Here is a 21580-nt window from a genome sequence, read left to right on the forward strand (position 1 = left end):
TGCAAGAGGCAGTGTGGGTAGATGGAAGGCCCAAGGACACAGCATATGTAGCAAATATTATAAATGCTGCATTTTTAATGAGGGCAATGTAGCCATTAATGGTACACATCTATTTTCTCAAAAGGGTTCCCCACAATCTGTGGTAATATGTAAATATAACTGCTGCAATCTAGACTTGTACCATGATGAAAGGTGACACATATTTTACTACTTATCACAGTCAGACTATGCTCACTCAGACGAGACGTTTGCATGATCAGTTAGTCAGTTTGAAAGGAAAGCTGTTCACCTTGAGGTTCTGTTGGTGTGAGTCATCGATCCACCTGCCAATCCCGTGGGTTACCTTCGTACACATGCACTGTACTAAGGATGTGTATTGGTGAAATTCTGGAGATATGATATGTATCATGATACAGGGGAGACAATACGATATATCACGATATTTCACAATATATCAAGGTATTAGCGATTTTTTTAGACTGAATTTATTGTTTAATAAACTGTCCAAACGGATATGTAACATGTTTAACATGAGGTTTCTGAACCATAACAGAGGGATTAACATTTTAATGGTGGAAACAAAGCCAGTTGCACACTGCTGCTAACTAGCGGTCGGCATTTGAATTGCACCAAAAGAAAAGAAAAAACACAAATGTTTGCATGTGAATTCTTCCAAAAATTCGATACATGCTTTTGAATATTGATATAATTTCGCTGGAAAAATATCACGATATATTGCCATATCAATATTTTCTCATATCCCTACACTGTATCTTGAGTTGGAGTGTCCCGCCAGGAGTTTAAAACCCTAAAACTCTAAACAGGATTGGTAGAACTAAAGGAAAGATCTGGATGAGAGTTGAAATGTGTGGAAAAGCCAAGAAAATATCCTGTAGTTTTGATTTAAATTCTTTTTTTAAATAATTTAAGTACAAATAGTGTTCCTACCCAAATGTGTGTCTGTGATAAACCATGTTATCATGCGTACATTTCTAAGAAAACACTGGCTACCATGTATAAAAATTAGGGAGACTTCATATTAAAAAGAGAAATTTAAAAAACACTTTTTTTAATGCATCAAAGTTCATCACGCAGCTGCAGTCATTGGTCAGACAAGCTGCATCAATTAGTGAAGACATGGTGATTATGCTGCACACATGCACAAACACTGAACTGTTTTTCTATGAGCTCAACACACACCAGGACGTCCATCTTTATCTGCAACCTTCCTGGAACCGTCTGACCTTCTTATGTGTTATTCAGGGAGCGGTAAGAGTCGAGCGTCCCTGACACAGCACACAAGTCACCATGGTAAAAGTGACTGCACTGCGCTGGAATGTGGGGCTGAACAAACCCCCTGCCCTTCATTACACACGAGTCTATATTTAACTAAACTTTACTGAAGTGAGGTGCTCCGCGTCCAGCAGGTAGCAGTGTGGAGGAGACTAAACCAGCAACGGAAACAAAAGCAGAGCATAAAAAGAAAGCCTGTCAGGTGAGCAGAATTTGGGGGTAACTCTTGAGGCAGCTCTCCATGCTCCACTGCTCCAACATTGCCTGGAGCTTGCCTCAGGGCCTGCAGACTGTGTGGGCTTTACCAACAAGCTAGTGAGGAGAACAGACTGAGCTCACTCATCAACAACAGCAGCTAAATGCTAACACACTGTCCCTGAGTGTTTTCTACAGGAAATTCTGTTTCAGAAGATGTTTTATTAATTAGAACGCTCATGCACAGTAACTTACATCTGCAGCTGAACACACGTTGTAGATAACATCTAAAGGTTTAGGCTGCAGCAGGAGTTCACCAGAATGTTTTTTTAAGCTGTATATGTGTTAAAGTATTTTGATGTGCGTGCTTATGTTTGAGATTTCTGAGAAGGATTGAAGGACGTTCTGTGAGTTCTGTTGATGCTGCTGCAGGAGTTTACTCATGGAAAACATCCTCAGGTGAAACTGGAACAATTAGAAGGCGGTGCAAAAGTATGTCAGCAATCCAGCTTAGACTGAGAGAACGTTTAAAAGCTCAGGAACTCTTTGCAGGTGTTTCGGATTCATTAGCTGATTAGAGTGAGACACTTTGAGTCTAGAATACTGAACCAATTCACTATATAAAACACTCGTGCTCCAGCTTGGTGCCAAAGTGAAACATCTCCTTTCAACGGTCACTAACTCCAGCCCCTGACTCACTCTCTCCCCCCGAATCAGCCTGAGAACTCCAACACCCAACAGTCCTATCATTGGCGCAGCCAAACCACATCATCAGCCAAACTCGATATATAGAACTGCTTCCCACCGGATCATCGCTCAATCATCGGCTTTTCAAACCTTTCACCGAGCTCTCGGGCTCACCAGCCATCTAGACCAACAGTCACAGATCCACGCTGTCTACTCACTCCACCTTTCCGGAACTGCGACACCGTCTCGGCACTCCTTAGCATGGCATCACAGTTTGTAGATCAAACCAAGTGGTCTGTCCAACCCAGCCACGCCACAAGCGAAATCCCGCTCTAAAACAGCTCATCCTCCTAGATTCTGACATCAACATTTTGGCTCAGCGATCAAGGTGAACTTCTCAACACTTTGGGTTTCCTAACCCTAACCCTAACCCTACACAGAAACATGATGATCCAACATATATCTTGATTATTTATCTATAAGGTCCAATCCTATTCATTTAAACCTAAAATTTTCAGACCTGATCCAACCCAATTTACCTACCCCTAAGGCCCAGGAACCTGATCCCTTCCCTTGGAACTAACCCTAAAATCCATACACTTGACCCTGTCCCATTCTCCTAACCCTGAGGCCCAGGAACCTGGCCAGGACCTAACCCAGACCCCAAACCTAACCACAAGGGCCAGAAAACATAACTCCCCCTCGCACAACACCCAATCTGTCATGACTCTGTCTTTCACCCTCCTCTGCCTCTGCTGCCATGACCTGTTTCCACAGCAACCTCAGCCAGCACCTCATCAACTTCATTCATCTCACCCGTTCCTGTCATCAGCTCATCCCACACACCTGCTCCCTCTGCTATTTAACTCCCAGCCTGCTCTCCATCCAATGCCAGATTATTGAACGCTCTCTGCCAGTAAATCTTCCAGCCTTTCACCCTGCCTGATCTCAGCCTCCGGACCTCGTTTTCACGCCTGACCCCTGCCTTGAACTCTGCCTGCCACCACGACCCTCGCCTGTCTTCTACCACATCTCCAGCCTGTTCCCTGTACCTGCTCGTCCCGATCTGGTTTTGACTCACGCCTCCTCTCCGACTCTGTCTCCTGCCTCGCCCTCTTCGGTAACGCCACCTTTAATAAAGACTTTTTATTTAACTTTTTGCTGTGTTTGGTGTCTTCCAAGTTCAGAACATGACACAATCCTAAACTTAACTAGGAACCCTGACACTATTTAAACAAACACAGTCCCCCTCTACTAAGCACAGCACATGTCGAAACACTCCAGCACCGTTTTGACTCCCAACCAAACAGAGTGAATGCACCCACCGAGACAATGGTCTCGCCGCACCTCACACAGCACATCTCAAATGACCTACCAAGGCTTCTCGGTTGGACCACACACATACATTTCTATAAGAACAGTAAGCAGTTGTTCGAGATTGGACCTGACTTCGAGTGAGCATGCAATCCTTTGGGTTCCAAACCAAACGCTTTGGAGCTATCAGCGGGATCCCGTTGAGTAATTATCGCACAAACCTCACCCTACACAGACATGATGATTCAACACCATAACAGCTTTTTACATTTGTGTGTTTCACCTAAAAAAAAGCTTCATATTGTTCCTGTCTGAAATATAAATTCAGAGGTTAAGCGTGTTAAAAGGCTCTCTTGAACATACTCTGAAACACCCAAACAGAAGATCCTAACAAGCACAGTGCCTTTTCTTTCACACAGCTGACTGATGGGGTAAAATCCTTCTATGCTCGACAGCTGGTGTCAGTCCAGTCAGCTCGGCTCGTGATAATGGCCTCCGGTATCTCATCAAGGCTGCAAAATAACACAGTAGAGATCGACTCAACCTGATCACAATGTGAGTGTGTGTAGTGTATGTGTGTGTTGCTGAGCGGGAAGGCCCATTAACATTCATCAGATGGATAATAGGCCAGCATTAACGTCAGCTGTTTATACGAAAAATAACTCATAAAGCCTTGGTGTACATGACCGATAAAATGTACTTTACTCCACGCCACATTTGGCAGCACGCGAGTGTGTGTGTGTGTGTGTGTGTGTGTGTGTGTGTGTGTGTGTGTGAGTGTGTGTGTGTGTGTGTGTGTGTGTGTGTGTGTGTGTGTGTGTGTGTGTGTGTGTGTGTGTGTGTGTGTGTGTGTGTGTGTGTGTGTGTGTGTGTGTGCGTGTGCATTTGGACAGATATGTGTGAGGTGGAGCTTCTTAAGTCCCAGATAAAAAACATTTAACACTGGAATGAATGTGTTGACTGGTTAGCTAAAGAAAGGACAACATGCTAATATAACTACAGGCTAAAGGTGTCTTGATTTATGTTTGAGTCGAAAAACTGATAAAGTTAAACACAAATGTTGAATCTAGAAAAAATCCTGAGAAAATCCTGTCTTCCATAAAAATGACTCCACATTACATTTGCATCCAAGCTTTGCTTGTTTTCATTTATTTCCTCTGGGACAAAAATTGCAGAGGCACTGTCCAACTTCCCCTCTGCTGTCAATGTATTACCTCAGCAAGCCCCCTTGTGTTCCTAATTTATATCAGCATCTGTGAGGGCCTGTTATTAACAATATCCATTTGATGTCCATCTTATTGCACATGAATGGCCTCAATTTGGAGAAACAGCCAACTGAAAATGTCCAAATGAGCTAGCAGCTAGTCTGAGCACAACCGAGATTAAAGTGTATAACTCTTAAATGTGCCCTCAAAATCCCTTTACCAACACTCTTAGGGTACTGGACTGGTCAGGTTTTTAAAAGTCAGATTTGATGTAGAAGAAAGTTAGAATACAAGCTGCATTAAGAGCAGATTAAAAATGTGTGATGCGGTAAAAGCCATCATTTAAGAGTGAAAAATGCATAAACTGTTTTAGTGAAAAGAAGAAAATGAGTTTGCAGCTGTTTTTATGCTCTTTGTTTTTCTTTCATCTTTAATCAGGAAGTGTAACAAAAACTAAAGCAGACAACTAATCCACAAGAAACAAAGAACAGCTAATTGGTGTGTGTGTGCTTATTTTCTGAAACCTTGGTATTTATGTACGTGTGTCAGCATCTGTGTACGTGCGCACACTCATTATTTCTGCCACAGTTCTTTTTAATTAACCCACGCTGTGTATTTTTATCTCATCATCTGATGCTGCTGTGCTGCGTGCCCATCATAAAAAAATAAAATAAAAACAAAGACGGAATATGAAAATGCCTTGTGTGGGAGGGGACGCAGCTATCACGACTAGGAGTGAGTGAACCGAGGTGACACTTAGAAATGTACACTTTCACCTCTAATGAGCAGATTTGTGTTTGGTGACTCATCTTCGTCACGCAGCTGTCGGATTACAAACAGCCATCAGAATTAGCCACAGCGTTACTGGAGTCGTGGCACTCCTGCTGTTATACATTAAATATTTACATAACTCGACTGCTCCAAAATAATAATCTTTTCCTTCTTTGGTATATTTTTGTTGATTCGTGTTAACATGAGACTTTAACCGTGGATTTGGAGGGTTTTAAATTACTCAACAGCTTTTGGTTCTTACACTGTTTATGAGAAAATTATTCAGGAGGCTATAAAAATCATGGGTTGGGATGAAACTGAATACCGTTAAAAAGAAATGAAATATGCACTCTTGCAGATGGTGTTTAGGGTATTTTACCACCTTTGAATCAAATCTACAGCTCGTTCCACAAATCACCTGAGATGACGGGTGATTTGTGGACCGAGGTGACACGTCTACCCAGAGAAAAATGTGAACAGAGGTGAATGAATTTCTGTCAGCTTGATGTTTGATGGTGAGAAAATGTGCAGGTGAGAATCTTGAGAAGCTAAAAGATGATTTAGCAAAATAAGCCACCAGCAACGTGATGATGGTTGATTTTGTACACTGATCAGCTGTATTGTTTTGGAGGGGGGGGGGGGGGGGGGGGGCATTATCATCACCTCTCCATCAGCAGGTACTTATCCTCCACATTCTTTCTTTGCTCTTTTCTCATCTTTTTATGAGAAATAAACCTGAGCTGGTAGCTAGCTGTGACAGGTAGACACACCCAAACTGGTGGAAATCTGCTCATCAAACTCTGTGCTTCAACACTTCCCAAGGTCATTTCTGCTCCCCCCTCAGAGAAGTTCTGTCAAATTTAATAACTTTAAAAGAAGCATCTTTTCACTCCTTCGACAGAATGAGGAGCGGAGGGACCGTCGGCGAGCCGAGTCAATCATAAAGCACCAACAGAGCGAGGAAGTGCAAAGTGAAGACACAAGCCCGCGATCACTGCACACGGTTACTCTGTGAAAAGCATTGCCACACTTAGAACACAAGTGTGAAGTCTGTCCACCACTGACGGTTTCAGGATGGAATGTTTTCGTTTTAATAACTATCCTGTTATTTGTCTCTATATAAGCAGAGAGAAAGACCCTGATGAGTTTGTGATGAATGGGATTTGGATATCACTTTCACCATCTCTGTGTGTTTGTTAGGGTTAGGCTGGCTGTTTGTTCAGCACCTGGTAATTCCCAGTCCTCTCATGCACCGTCTGCATCATGTTGCTGTCACTGTCACATCTTCTACATTCTGTTCTGTTTTTTACCACCATCAGGTTCGAGTGGAAGGCCACGACCTGTCTGGGACTTCAGTTCTGTCACAATATGAGATTTTTCACTCGGGAAATATTCTACCTAAAGCAATTCAAGCTTTTGATGTAAGGAAAAATAGATAAATAATTAGTGAAATTTAAGTTTAAATGTTTTTTTTTTACTAATATTTTTTTAGAGAAAAATATCAAAACAAGACGCTTCTCAGATAAAAATGAGCATGATACTAAAGAAAGTGAGAATAAACTGTGGACACCAAAGCCACTTCATGGTGGAGCTTTAGTGAGCCGCCTGTAATCATCAGACTGTAAAGAGCTTGTCCATGAAATGTATGAACTGAATCGGAAACCTTTATCGACAGGATTTCTAGGTGCAGCAAGGTCTTGAGGGGATTCGTTTGATGGCATAAAGATCAGGTCTTTGCAGATTATGTGGTTCTGTTGGCTTCATCAGAACGTGATCTTCAGCGTTCCCTGGAATGGTTCACAGCCGAGTGTGAAGCAGCTGGGATGAGAATCAGCTCCTGTAAATGCAAGACCATGGTTTTGAGTTGGAAAAAGGGTAGAATGCCTTCTCCGGGTCAGGGATGAGGTTAAGTATCTCAGGTTTTGCTCATGAGTGAGGAAAAGGTAGAGAACAAGATCGATAGGTGGGTTGGTGCTGGGTCTGCAGTGATGCAGGCGTTGTACCAGTTTGTCTTGGTGGAGAGAGAGTTGAGCCAGAAGGAGAAGCTCCCGATTTACCAGCCGTTCCAACCCTCACGTCTGGTCACAAGCTTCGGGTAGTGACAGAAAGAACTAGATCAAAGATACAAGCGGCCAACATGAGTTTTCTCCACAGAGTGTGCTCTGCCTTGGAGATAGGGTGAGAAGCTTGGCCATGCAGGAGGGGTTAGGAGTAGATCCGCTGCTCCTCCACATTGAGGGGAGTCAGTTGAGGTGGCTCGGGCATCTGATTAGGATGCCTCCTGGACGCCTCCCTGGTGAGGTTTTCCGGGCACGTCCTACCGGGAGGAGACCTAAAGGAAATCCCATGATGTGCTGGAGGGACTATGTTTCTCGGCTGGCCAGTAGATACCTTAGGATTCCCCCAAAGGAGCAAGACCAAGTGGTTGGGGAGAGGAAAGTCTGGGCTGCTATTGCCCCTGCGATCCTATCCCAGATAAGCATAGGAAAATGAATGGATGGATGGAGATTATGTTATAAACTGTAGTGAAATACATTCATGTATTTGTTTGGCTCTTTTTTGAATTTTATGTCCTGATAAAATGTATTTTCTTTATCAGTAAGCACAATCAATATCTGAAGTTTGAGGCAAGAATATGTGTGCCTATAACAATTTGTATACCTAGTATAACTGGCTCTGCCTGTTAAACGCACAGAACTACAATATGATTTAGTATGAATCTACTGTTATACCTGTTCTTGTCGGTCAAGCCATCGGTCGACCATTGGATGGTTGGCACTGAGGGAAGAACGAGTCAACTCTCTCTGAAACTGAGCAGACCAGCCACTCGCGTCACGAGGAAGACTCCTATAGTTCTGGGTGCCTCTACCCTACACAGGGACAAGACAGGACATAGTGCTCAAAAGACTATAAGGAATAACAACACTCAATACCGCACAGGCAGACTTGTTAATCTATCTTTTGTATTACACTGCATTTACATGTTTGATACAACATGAAAGACAGAAAGGTGAGCATGTGTAAACAAAGTAAGTCTTGCTCAGTAAGTGATCCTTTAGCGCCCAACTACAGAAAATAAAGAAATCATATTTCCAACCCCTGCATGCTAAAATGAACCATGTGTGTTTTATTACAACTCAATGTGGCGTGAAGGGGCCAGAGGAAGTAATGCAGACAGGATTGTAAAACTCAGCTGGTCTTTGATACTAAAACAGCTTTGAATGCCATCGCGGTCTTCGACACAGAGCGACAACTGACTCCTCTCCACAAACTTTTATGACAGATAAGATCGTAAAATGCAAAAAAAAAAAAAAAAGGCAGATACTAAAAAGGTGGCAGTATATCAACAGGCTCATATGGTCTATTTAATCCATGTGGTGACTGTGGAGAACACAAAGAACCAGACATTGTGAAGCCATTAGGAGGTGACGAGTACATTGTAGTAACTGATGACTGAAGACACACACTGGCTTCAGTTGTGGATGTAGTTCAAGTGGGCTTTACAGAGCTGTGTTTGGACTGAGTTGTCCAAAACAAAGATGGCGGCACCTAATAATAACAGTCACAACTCATGAAAACAGTGCACCTGGGTTGGTTTTCCTCATATTTACAGCACAAAGCTCCTAGTTTTTACAAACATCGTACATGGAAGCTCAGCTTGAATAAGAAATCTAATACCTGTTTCACCTCAAACATTATTTTCCACCTACAGCTTGTCTCTGTTCCACTCAGTTAGACAATAAAAATGTCTCCAAATATGATCAGACGATGCTTCTAGACACATGTAATGCTTGTAAAGTAGCTTCCTCACATTTGTATAGCCCTCCTACTTGATTGCAAAACAAACCTAAAACACTAAGAAAACTAAAGGTCTGTCAGGACCTTGAGGACAGTCATTTTGATAAATTAATTGGTTTTCCGTCCATTTCGGACACCCTGTGGAGAATATACCACAGCTGAGTTATTTCTTTATTGTGCAAGAGTTTTATAATCAGTCATGAAAAACTGCAAAAAGGTGAATCTAGAACAAAGGACATGTGTTTTACAACTTCTTGTTTCAAGATAAAAAGGGCTGTTATCAGAAGGAACTAGCTTTAGATAATGACTGCCTTTGCCACCACTGGGTGTCTACAAGCAGACAAGAACAAGTTCCACTTAAAGCTGTTTCTCCTTTGATTTAGGGCTACCAAAAGAATGGAAATGAGGGCGACTGGGAGGATAGATGAGTTTAGAGAACATATCTTTCATCCCAGGCATGTAATTGATGCAGCTCCAGTACAAGTGGAGTACTGTGGTAAATAATGTCTTAGAGTTGGTCTAAACCAGCTACCAGTGCTTTAACAAAGAACAAAACCAATGTGGACACTTGAGTTATGACCTCAGAATTCATTCAGTTTTCTATATATTTTATGTGTTTTGAATAAATGGAGTTTTAGTCTGTATTGCTTTACCTTTTGTTCGAGAGTGCTTGGGCCCCCACTTGCACTTGGCTTATGGTTGTACTTTTGGAAACCAGCTGTTGTGGACCAACGACTTGGGTTTTTTCTTGATGGTTCCTCTTGACCAACCATGATCTCACCAGGAGGAAGGCCATCCAAAGAGGGATCACTGCTGGGACGGACATTAAGAGACTTGCCTGTGGCTGGGAAAGCAGAGAGCAAGGACAGAGGATGATACAAACATGTGAGGTCGCTGAAATCACGTTTATTTGCATCCTAAGCAGCCACTTGTTTTGGAGGATACAAACTCTCTTACATTCTTCAACAAGTGAAGTGAAGAAAATGTGTGTGAGGTCATAGAAGGACATAAGACACAGGACTCTTGCACTGATAAATAACACCCATGGTAAACCTGACCATTCAGTGTTGTCATAGGACAAGCTATTGTTGAAAATGCTTACAATAAATGTAAACCCAATTTTAGGAAAATAATGAACTGAATAAATGTTGAGCTAATTTAAGAAGCAACACTTCACGTCTGTGTTCAACTTAACCAACTTCAATAGAAGAGGAAGAAGAAGAAGAAAAGATCATTTCTATAGCGCCTCTCAAGATAAAAATCACGAAGTGCTTCGCAAAAACAAAAAATGTAAAAATATAAAAAAGAATTAAGAAAATGATTACAAATATATTACAAATGTGCAAAAATAGACAATTGTGATTAAAAATGTAAAGAAAGAGAGAAATCAGTGGATCCTGAGGAATTTGGAATAAGTAGGGAGAGCAGAACAAGGAGAGGGTGGTAATGAAGGTCACACAAAAGCCAGCCTTAACAAGTGAGTTTTCCGCTGCTTTTTTAAAGGAGACCACTGAGTCCACTGATCTCAGGCTCAGGGGGAGAGAGTTCCAGAGTCTGGGGGTCACAGCAGCAAATTATCTGTCACCTTTGGTCTTTAGCCTGGCGCTGCACAACCAGTAGGCTTTGATCACTGGACCTCAGGGACCTGCTGGGGGTGTAGGGACTAAGAAGATCACCAATGTAAGATGGTGCTTGTCCAAGTAAGGCCCTATAGACCAGAACCAGGATCTTGAAATGAACCCTGAAGTTGACTGGCAACCAATGAAGCTGGAGGAGAAGCGGGGTGATGTGGGTGTGTTCGGAGGACTTGGTCCGAATCCAAGCACAGGCATTCTGAACCACCTGTAGACAGTAATAAGCGGTAATAAGCTAGGTTTTAGCCTAAATAACTCCCTGTGGTTGGGGTGTTGCTTCTCATCCAAGGGGTTTACTCAATCTACACATTCAGGTCAATCTACGGTTATGGCTGGGAGCCTTTATCCTAGTTTACATGTGCATTAGAAAACCAACCTCTCAAATTAAGTTTGTTTCACTCCAGCACAGTAGATGGCAACGTGTACTCTTTATGTCAGCATTCTTCCAGTTAGCTTATAGCAATGCAAATAGTAAACAAACACTGGCAGGAGTGAAGGAAAGGTAAACATGATATGTACAATGCCCAAAAGAATGGACAACAACGGCGCTGCAGCCCAGCTTATATAATATAATATTATATAAATAATATATAAGGATTTAATATTTATACATGTGATAGAATCAGATCACCCTCAAAAGTCAGTCCAACATCCAGGGCCATATCAAGGCATTTGGGGACCAAGGCAAAATAGGCTTGGAGCCCCCACCAGCTCACTCCCTGCTCAGTTAATCTAAGATGGCAGCATGCTGAGAGTACAATTTGTTGTTGCGTTTATTTAATAAACAACTGTTATTATATCTGACTGTTTAACAGCAAAACTAGCTCAGACACCACTTCACCTTCCACTGGATGTGTCATGAGTTCACTGAGCGTCACATGACCTAATTCATATTCAAGTTGTTTTGGTGAAAGTAACTTCAAGTAATGCAAAAGTAGTGTAATGCCTTACATTTTAAAATCAGTAATATTGTAATGTAATCAATTACTTTAAAATGAGGGCAACAAGTAATAAATAATGCATTACAGTTTTGAAGTAACTTGCCCAACACTGGTGGCCAAAACATGTTTCTAAATCATGACAAATACCAAGCATGGTTTATATAAGAATGGGCTTTCATTAGTTACAATTAATCTTAGTAGTTGATCAACAGCATGCCAGAACAAACTGTAAAGGTCCTGAAAAGGAAGGGATGGGCACAGGTAAATACCAAAACTTTAACTGTCAAAAAAACTCTTTAAAGCTCATGAATGATTGAAATTATAGCAAAAGCTCTGAAGCTGTTGTGTTATTCTGCACAATGCCACTTGAAGAAACCTTAAGGACAACAGTCACCCTAAAAAAGTCTGCAAACAATTGAAGCTGCTCTAAAATGTTAACAGGTTCTGACTCTGTCACGGTGTAGGAGGTGGAGACGGCGGACCATGTGTGGATGAGCTGAACGGAGGAAAAATGCAGGCTTCGGTAAAAGTAAAAATGGTTTAATGGCAGGATGGGATGAACAGGACACCAACAAACAACAACAATGAACTGATGAAGGACAGGGGCAAAACAGGTGGTTTAAATACAGAGGGCTAATTAGGGAAACATGGGCAGGTAAACGAGGGACAGGTGAGAACAATAAGGGCAATCATGGCAGGAGAGGAACACAGTCAGGCGGGCAGGGGCAGATCGTGACAGTACCCCCCCCCCTAAGGGCGATACCAGATGCCCATAAGGCTACACGACACAGGAGACGGGGACACGAAGACTGGACAGGAGATGGGGACTCGAAGACTGGACATGACAGGAACGTGACTGGACAGGAACGAGACTGGACAGGGACTGGACGGGGACTCGAAGACTGGACATGACAGGAACGAGACTGGACAGGAACGAGACTGGACAGGGACTGGACGGGGACTCGAAGACTGGACATGACAGGAACGAGACTGGACAGGAACGAGACTGGACAGGGACTGGACGGGGACTCGAAGACTGGACATGACAGGAACGAGACTGGACAGGAAGGGGACTCGACTGGACTTGACAGGAACGGGACTCGACTTGACAGGAACGGGACTCGACTTGACTTGACAGGAACAGGACTCGACTGGACTTGACAGGAACGGGACTCGACTGGACTTGACAGGAACGGGACTCGACTGGACTTGACAGGAACGGGACTCGACTGGACAGGAACGGGACTCGACTGGACAGGAACGGGACTTGACTTGACTTGGCAGGAATGGGACTGGACAGGAACGGGACTGGACTGGACAGGAACAGGACTTGACTTGACTTGGCAGGAACGGGACTGGACAGGAAAGGGACTGGACTGGACAGGAACGGGACTTGACTTGACTTGGCAGGAATGGGACTGGACAGGAACGGGACTGGACTGGACAGGAACAGGAACGGGACTGGACTGGACAGGAACAGGGACATGACTTGACTGGGCAGGAACAGTGACTTGACTTGACTGGGCAGGAACAGTGACTTGACTTGACTGGGCAGGAACAGGGACTTGACTGGAACAGGGACTTGACTGGAATAGGGACTTGACTGGAACAGGGACTTGACTGGAACAGGGACTTGACTGGAACAGGGACTTGACTGGAACATGACTGGAACATGACTGGACTTGAGCAGGCGTGGGACCCAGGCAGAGAACTGCTGGAGCAGGCGTGGGACCCAGGCAGAGAACTGCTGGAGCAGGCGTGGGACCCAGGCAGAGAACTGCAGGAGCAGGCGTGGGACCCAGCAGAGGCTGCAGCAGCACGAGACCTGCAGGCATAAGCCCCACAGCATGGACCAGGAAGTGGACGAACGGCAGGAGCGATGCGAGGGAACCCAGCTCGGTGGCAGGTGCTCGACAACCGGTCAGAGCAGGTACACAGCACGATTAGCTGGGTCTCAGGCAGAGGCTTTGGTGCAGGGAAGCAGGAGAAGAGCGGGGAGACCAACCCCACCACCCCGGAGAATGATGGCGTGCGTAGGGGGTGTAACTCCTTCAGAGCTCCAGGATCCGCAGCTTCCATGAGAAAAACAGGACGGGGACAGAAAGCAGGAGAGGAGAAGGGCTTGACCACCGCAGGAAATGAACTGGATGCGCCGAAACCCACCCAGAGGCTTGACCACCCCGGAGAACAGGTAGGATGCGCCAACACCCTGGGCCAGAATCACCTTCTGCTAAAGGACAAAAAAAGAAAAAATAAATCCTCCAGGGAGTTTTAGAAGGGCTCACCACAGGTCCCGGTTTGGTCAGTTCATTCTGTCACGGTGTAGGAGGTGGAGACGGCGGACCATGTGTGGATGAGCTGAACGGAGGAAAAATGCAGGCTTCGGTAAAAGTAAAAATGGTTTAATGGCAGGATGGGATGAACAGGACACCAACAAACAACAACAATGAACTGATGAAGGACAGGGGCAAAACAGGTGGTTTAAATACAGAGGGCTAATTAGGGAAACATGGGCAGGTAAACGAGGGACAGGTGAGAACAATAAGGGCAATCATGGCAGGAGAGGAACACAGTCAGGCGGGCAGGGGCAGATCGTGACAGTACCCCCCCCCCTAAGGGCGATACCAGATGCCCATAAGGCTACACGACACAGGAGACGGGGACACGAAGACTGGACAGGAGATGGGGACTCGAAGACTGGACATGACAGGAACGTGACTGGACAGGAACGAGACTGGACAGGGACTGGACGGGGACTCGAAGACTGGACATGACAGGAACGAGACTGGACAGGAACGAGACTGGACAGGGACTGGACGGGGACTCGAAGACTGGACATGACAGGAACGAGACTGGACAGGAACGAGACTGGACAGGGACTGGACGGGGACTCGAAGACTGGACATGACAGGAACGAGACTGGACAGGAAGGGGACTCGACTGGACTTGACAGGAACGGGACTCGACTTGACAGGAACGGGACTCGACTTGACTTGACAGGAACAGGACTCGACTGGACTTGACAGGAACGGGACTCGACTGGACTTGACAGGAACGGGACTCGACTGGACTTGACAGGAACGGGACTCGACTGGACAGGAACGGGACTCGACTGGACAGGAACGGGACTTGACTTGACTTGGCAGGAATGGGACTGGACAGGAACGGGACTGGACTGGACAGGAACAGGACTTGACTTGACTTGGCAGGAACGGGACTGGACAGGAAAGGGACTGGACTGGACAGGAACGGGACTTGACTTGACTTGGCAGGAACGGGACTGGACAGGAACGGGACTGGACTGGACAGGAACAGGAACGGGACTGGACTGGACAGGAACAGGGACATGACTTGACTGGGCAGGAACAGTGACTTGACTTGACTGGGCAGGAACAGTGACTTGACTTGACTGGGCAGGAACAGGGACTTGACTGGAACAGGGACTTGACTGGAATAGGGACTTGACTGGAACAGGGACTTGACTGGAACAGGGACTTGACTGGAACAGGGACTTGACTGGAACATGACTGGAACATGACTGGACTTGAGCAGGCGTGGGACCCAGGCAGAGAACTGCTGGAGCAGGCGTGGGACCCAGGCAGAGAACTGCTGGAGCAGGCGTGGGACCCAGGCAGAGAACTGCAGGAGCAGGCGTGGGACCCAGCAGAGGCTGCAGCAGCACGAGACCTGCAGGCATAAGCCCCACAGCATGGACCAGGAAGTGGACGAACGGCAGGAGCGATGCGAGGGAACCCAGCTCGGTGGCAGGTGCTCGACAACCGGTCAGAGCAGGTACACAGCACGATTAGCTGGGTCTCAGGCAGAGGCTTTGGTGCAGGGAAGCAGGAGAAGAGCGGGGAGACCAACCCCACCACCCCGGAGAATGATGGCGTGCGTAGGGGGTGTAACTCCTTCAGAGCTCCAGGATCCGCAGCTTCCATGAGAAAAACAGGACGGGGACAGAAAGCAGGAGAGGAGAAGGGCTTGACCACCGCAGGAAATGAACTGGATGCGCCGAAACCCACCCAGAGGCTTGACCACCCCGGAGAACAGGTAGGATGCGCCAACACCCTGGGCCAGAATCACCTTCTGCTAAAGGACAAAAAAAGAAAAAATAAATCCTCCAGGGAGTTTTAGAAGGGCTCACCACAGGTCCCGGTTTGGTCAGTTCATTCTGTCACGGTGTAGGAGGTGGAGACGGCGGACCATGTGTGGATGAGCTGAACGGAGGAAAAATGCAGGCTTCGGTAAAAGTAAAAATGGTTTAATGGCAGGATGGGATGAACAGGACACCAACAAACAAAACAATGAACTGACGAAGGACAGGGGCAAAACAGGTGGTTCAAATACAGAGGGCTAATTAGGGAAACATGGGCAGGTAAACGAGGGACAGGTGAGAACAATAAGGGCAATCATGGCAGGAGAGGAACACAGTCAGGCGGGCAGGGGCAGATTGTGACAGACTCAAAGACTCATTGCCAACATAACGCACCTCATCAGATCTCTGAATGAAAACTTCACTCAAAACACATGTTAGTCCTGCCACAATAATCAGACTGCAACAAAACTTTGGATCAAGTCGTGACCATAAAAAAGGCAAATGAAGAATATGTGATGGCCTTAACAATTTATACTCCAATCTTCAACTTCAACTGCAACTCAGGAACGATAGTATCAACAATCTGTGCTGTAAATCTGACGGGTTTTCAAATAAGGCCATATGGCCTTGTTTATAAATTTAAAGCAGCTTGAGTATACCACCCACAATTATGCATATAGTTGGGTAACCACCTGTCATCCATCAGTGGATCATCACAGTCAACACCTGCCAGTAATAACCCTGCTTTTGATTCACCAGAGAGATGGCTTAGTGTTGGAGGCAACACAGTTTAATTACAGCTCACAGGTTGAGTGTCTGACATTATGACAAGCTTAGGACAGTTTCTTGAGACTACCAGTAGGAAGCCAAGAGACAAATCTGTCAGATTGTGAGTGTGATTCACCAAAACAACATAGAGCTCAAGTTGATCTTCATTAAGTCTAATGCAGATGTAGACTGGCTAATGGTTTTCCACAGGTTTGTCTCCTGATCACAACAGTAACTAGCTACACTTGCAAGTAGTATGTTTTCAACCCTTTATTGGTAAACTGTTTAAAATATAAGGACTAATCTGTTATTTTTAACTTTCTTTGTTTATTTAGCAGTGTGAGTCCATGTGAGGTGAGCAGAGTAAATCACTGAAAATGCTGCTTAGATATGACCAAATTAAAAGGTCTTTAGAGACTTATTGGAGGCTATTTAGCAAAAAATAGTCGGTAAAACTAAACTGTAAATAAATCAAATCTGCTTCAGCTGGCTAAATAAATTACTGCCAAAACTGGGAATTGAACCGGTTTCAGCACATGGCCAACATCACTGGTCTACCAAGACCAATGCAACAGCAGGCTTGCCTAAAAGATGTTAGTGAGGTGCATTTTGTCAGACCATGCATGGGTGGAGCTTCAATGAAACTAACCACTTTATTTCCAGGTATTAATTCAGGCTTACTAAAAGAACTCGTATTTAAGATAAATGACATCTCAATAGTGCCAACTGTAATGTTTTATCATATTTTGTGCTAACTTTTGCTCTAAACGGTTTAAAATAACATGATCTGGCTCTTAACATTTTTAAGATCATGTTTTTAAGTCATCTTTTGAATAACTGGTTTGTGTAAAAGTTCATTCCAACACAGTACAACAATAGGGTGTGTTGTGTGTCCTGGAGTATTTAATACCACATGGAAACAAACAAATGACAGCAGCTTCCACTGGAATCATTTGTGAAGAAATCCATTTCCCTCTAGAGGAAATCATTGACGTAATCAAAATTTGCTTGTAGAAGCAGGCAGTCGTTAGAAGCAAACTTCTCAATGAAAGTCAGATTTTTCTTAATATTCCTCTGATTAAAACCGTCCCATAAAAAGTCCAACATCGGCTTTCAATACATGTTTTCTTTAGTTGTAAATGTGTTTCATTTTAGATGCTGGGATTCAGATGGAGTAACCACATCTCCCATAGGAACCAGCTGGCCAATGCAAGTTAGCTTTGAAATTAGGTTTTAGAATCAATAATATTTATTAAACTTCTTTCCCATTGAGTAATGGCTGGTTAAAGTCCAGATCAGGACTCTAAATAATGTCTAAGATAAAATATTACAATGGGACTGAAAGTAACACATGACAAGACAAAAAAAATGTACAAAATAGAAGGACTGAAAATACAGAAAAAGGGTTAGAAAGCATCTGAAACATTCTTTCATCTGCATTTTTATAGAAAAGAGAACATGTCCTTTTCTTTAATAACTATTCATAACTGGTGTGACCTTGTGGGTGTCACATTTTAGTGTTTTAAAAATGAAAATATTTATTTGAACTTATTTTAGTAGCTCTTACAGGTAAACTACTGTCATGGTTTATTGTGATGGTTTGGATGTCTGGTATTCAAACATTGACAGGATACTCAGTTACTGATTCATCCTCCTTCATAAAAGGATGCGCCAACATCACAACAATCCCTTAAAGATTTAAGTACAATAAATAAAAAAGTATATTTTTATGTATGTGTTGATTGAAGAAGGCCACAATATGAAAGCTTGCTCCTTCCCATTTTCTCAAACCAATTTTCTTCTGTTTAATTTGTGATGGGATTATCTTGCCAGTCCAAAGGGTTTGGTTGGTCCCACATTTAATATCCAGAGCCGCCACTTCAGCGAGAGCGAGCAATCGATCCAGGCTGAAGTGGGAGTGAGACCAATGGGGTAGTTGGCTAATAAAATGAGGTCCTAATCCAGCCTCTGTGAGGGATTACAGTCAGGGCAAAGGGTCACAGACATGTACACAAAGTAAATTCTACCACAAAGAGTTCAGACTCTCCAGGGACCTATTACTTCGTATTGCTTTGTCCTTTATTTATCTTTCAAATTGATGGAGGAGATAAATTTTCTTATATGAATTTCAATGGATTAAACAATATAAAAGTCAATATTAAAGTCAATGACTTATATGAATTTCAATGGATTAAACAATGTAAAAAGTCAATATTAAAGTCAATGAGTTTTATAATGTAATGGAAATTCTTAAACACTAATTTTGTTAATGGTGCAATGCAAGTTACGGTAAGACCTGGTAGTGGTTACAGACACCGGGGTTGTTGTTTTAGTCGCAGTAACCTGATTTATGAATACATGTAGGACAATGGTTTTACTTAACCCTCCCACTGTCCTCATTGGTGTGACCCCGCGAGGAAAGTTGGCCATTGAGCAGGGTTGATGGTTTATCCCTTAGGTCCACGTGACAAGGGTGAGTAAATAGTAAATAGTTAAATAGTTGAAATGTTTTGTCCAACTTTTGAAAACGTTTCATAAAGTTTATGAACGTTGTATCATTGCATGACAACGCCGAGAGAGAGAGTTTGGGAGTATTTTTGGATTTGAAGCAAACTTAAAAGAAGAGCTGGTAAACAATGATGAGGTCGTTTATACATACTAAAAACGACCGGGAAAGTTGCAGGTTTCGTCCAACGTGCAGAGGAGTGAGCCGGAGCTGAAAACAACAGCCTGTTTGGAGCCTGTTACTAAAAGAGACGACAACACACTTTTCTGTTGGAAAAATGTTGCCAATCTTTCCCAGATGTCGTGACTAGCCTCAAAGCACCTGTGTGTCTGTGCCACAAGCAGATCGAAGCGGGGTTTTAGCACTGAGGTAAGCAGGCGGTCCACAACTTCCCTTGTTGAAGTCGGTAAAGGAAATATTCAGATTTTTCAGACAAAATAGTCTTTTTATAAGCTGCATTTTTTTTAAAAGGTGTTCATATTATGTGTGTTATTTTGTTATTGTTTTAGTAATAGTGTTTGTTATTCAGTTTCGGAATGGTGAAGGTCCAAGCTAACAGCTTGGTAATTCCACCCGAGGCTTACATCATCATTTTAAATTAGTGCCGGTAACGCCGTGCACTGTGGTAAAATGTGAAGGAAGCTAGACAGTACTAAAAAGTTGGATACTATCAAGCCTAGTGTGTTTGCAAATGTTGACTAGCTGTGGTCAACACCTTAATTCACCCTGACTCCATAAGGCAAACCGATGCATATGTATATCAGATACATTTTAATAAATACCATTCAGTGGTTTATGCGTTATTTTTCTCAGATTCTCAGGGGCGACGGTGGCACAGGAGTTAAGTGCTCGCCCCGTAATCGGAAGGTTGCAGGTTCGAGCTTCGCTCAGTCTGTCGCTGTCGTTGTGTCCTTGGGCAAGACACTTAACCCACGTTGCCTGCTGGTGGTGGTCGGAGGGACCGGTGGCGCCAGTGCTCAGCAGCCTCGCCTCTGTCAGTGCGCCCCAGGGCAGCTGTGGCTACATCGTAGCTCATCCCCACCAGTGTGTGAATGTGTGTGTGAACGGGTGAATGACTGATTGTGTTGTAAAGCACCTTGAGGGGTTCCAGGACTCTAGCAGGCGCTATATCAAACACAGGCCATTTACCATTTACCATTGTGACCAGAGATTAAAAATAATCTGTGGGTGATTCCTCCTGTACCCTGGAAAACCCAGTGCAATCTGGGTCTTTGCTTTTACATCAGGCAGGTTTTAAAAAAAATCTGTGTCCATGGCTTCTTGAAATGACTCCTGTTTTATTTTCTTCTCTTTCTCCTGGGTTACTTTAAATATCCCAAGCCTGGACACATTCAATGTCTGAATAAGTTATGGCACTGAACCATTTTAGCTCTCTTCAGCCACTGAAAACATGTTGATGTCCCTTGTGTGCAGGGGGAATTCAACTGAACACACACTGAGTGAAACACCCACAAGTTGCATTTTTGGGAGAAAGAAATAGGAGTTTTGAAGGAATGGGAACCAACACAGTAAAGGAGATGAAATATGAAGAAGACTTTAAAAGGAAGCTAGTTAAATGAAAAGCCAACAAGGATTAAAATACAACTCCAAGTTCTCGTGTGAAACGTGTAGCCCTCAGACCTGATGTAACTCTAGAGAAAAACCTCAGTCATTTAGATTAAGGGCATCTGATTGGCCATATATTTCTTCTATCATTATTACTCACACTAGAATTATAATCAACTATTTTAGGACATGGGTATTGCACACGGTTATCATGATAATCACATTATTGGGGTAACAAGTGTCTGCGCCATAACCCATGAGCTGCAGGTTTGCATCCCACTCAGACTGTCTTAGTCACTGAGTCCTTGGGCAAGACATTGGTTTGCCCCAGTGTAGGTGTGTCTACCTTGTGGCTCATCACCACCAGAGTGTGTATGGGTGAATAAATGCACGTGGTGCAGTGCCTACACCACGCTCAGGACAATCCAGACTCTTCTCATGCATCGTTCCACGAATGTGGAATGACCTTCCAAGCACTACCAGAACAGGAGCTTCCTTTTCAATTTTTAAGAAACTCCTAAAGACCCTGCTCTTCAGAGAGTATCTTCTAAACTAGCACCCTCCCTGCACCCGCCCCCCCTCTCTACTGTCCACTCCTTGTTCCCTCCTCTCCATGATTGATGTCAAGTTGTTGTTGTTGTTGTTGTTGTTAGCCTCAAGGGCAACATGCCGATTATCACTTGTAAGTTGCTTTGGACAAAAGCGTCTGCTAAATACATAAACATAAACATAAACAAACATAAATGCTGGGTTGTAAAGTGCCTTTGGGGGTTCTAGGACTCTAGAAGGTGCTATGTAAATAC

At 43.9% G+C, this 21580-nt stretch overlaps 1 protein-coding gene across 3 annotated transcripts in view; it reads right to left on the minus strand.

The window, feature by feature from the left end:
- The window catches only part of LOC107382653 (partitioning defective 3 homolog), a 517719-nt gene that overhangs the window by 279932 nt on the left and 216207 nt on the right, over positions 1–21580 (minus strand). For all 3 annotated transcript variants that reach the window (XM_054751349.2, XM_054751350.2, XM_070553054.1), the window contains 2 exons: positions 9917–10107; positions 8198–8335 (listed from right to left, as the gene is read on the minus strand). In XM_054751349.2, coding sequence (XP_054607324.2) covers positions 8198–8335; positions 9917–10107 — 329 coding nt within the window. The remainder of the gene's footprint in view (positions 1–8197; positions 8336–9916; positions 10108–21580) is intronic.

The sequence above is a fragment of the Nothobranchius furzeri genome, chromosome 7 (genome assembly GCF_043380555.1).
Source record: "Nothobranchius furzeri strain GRZ-AD chromosome 7, NfurGRZ-RIMD1, whole genome shotgun sequence".
Lineage (NCBI taxonomy): Eukaryota > Metazoa > Chordata > Actinopteri > Cyprinodontiformes > Nothobranchiidae > Nothobranchius > Nothobranchius furzeri.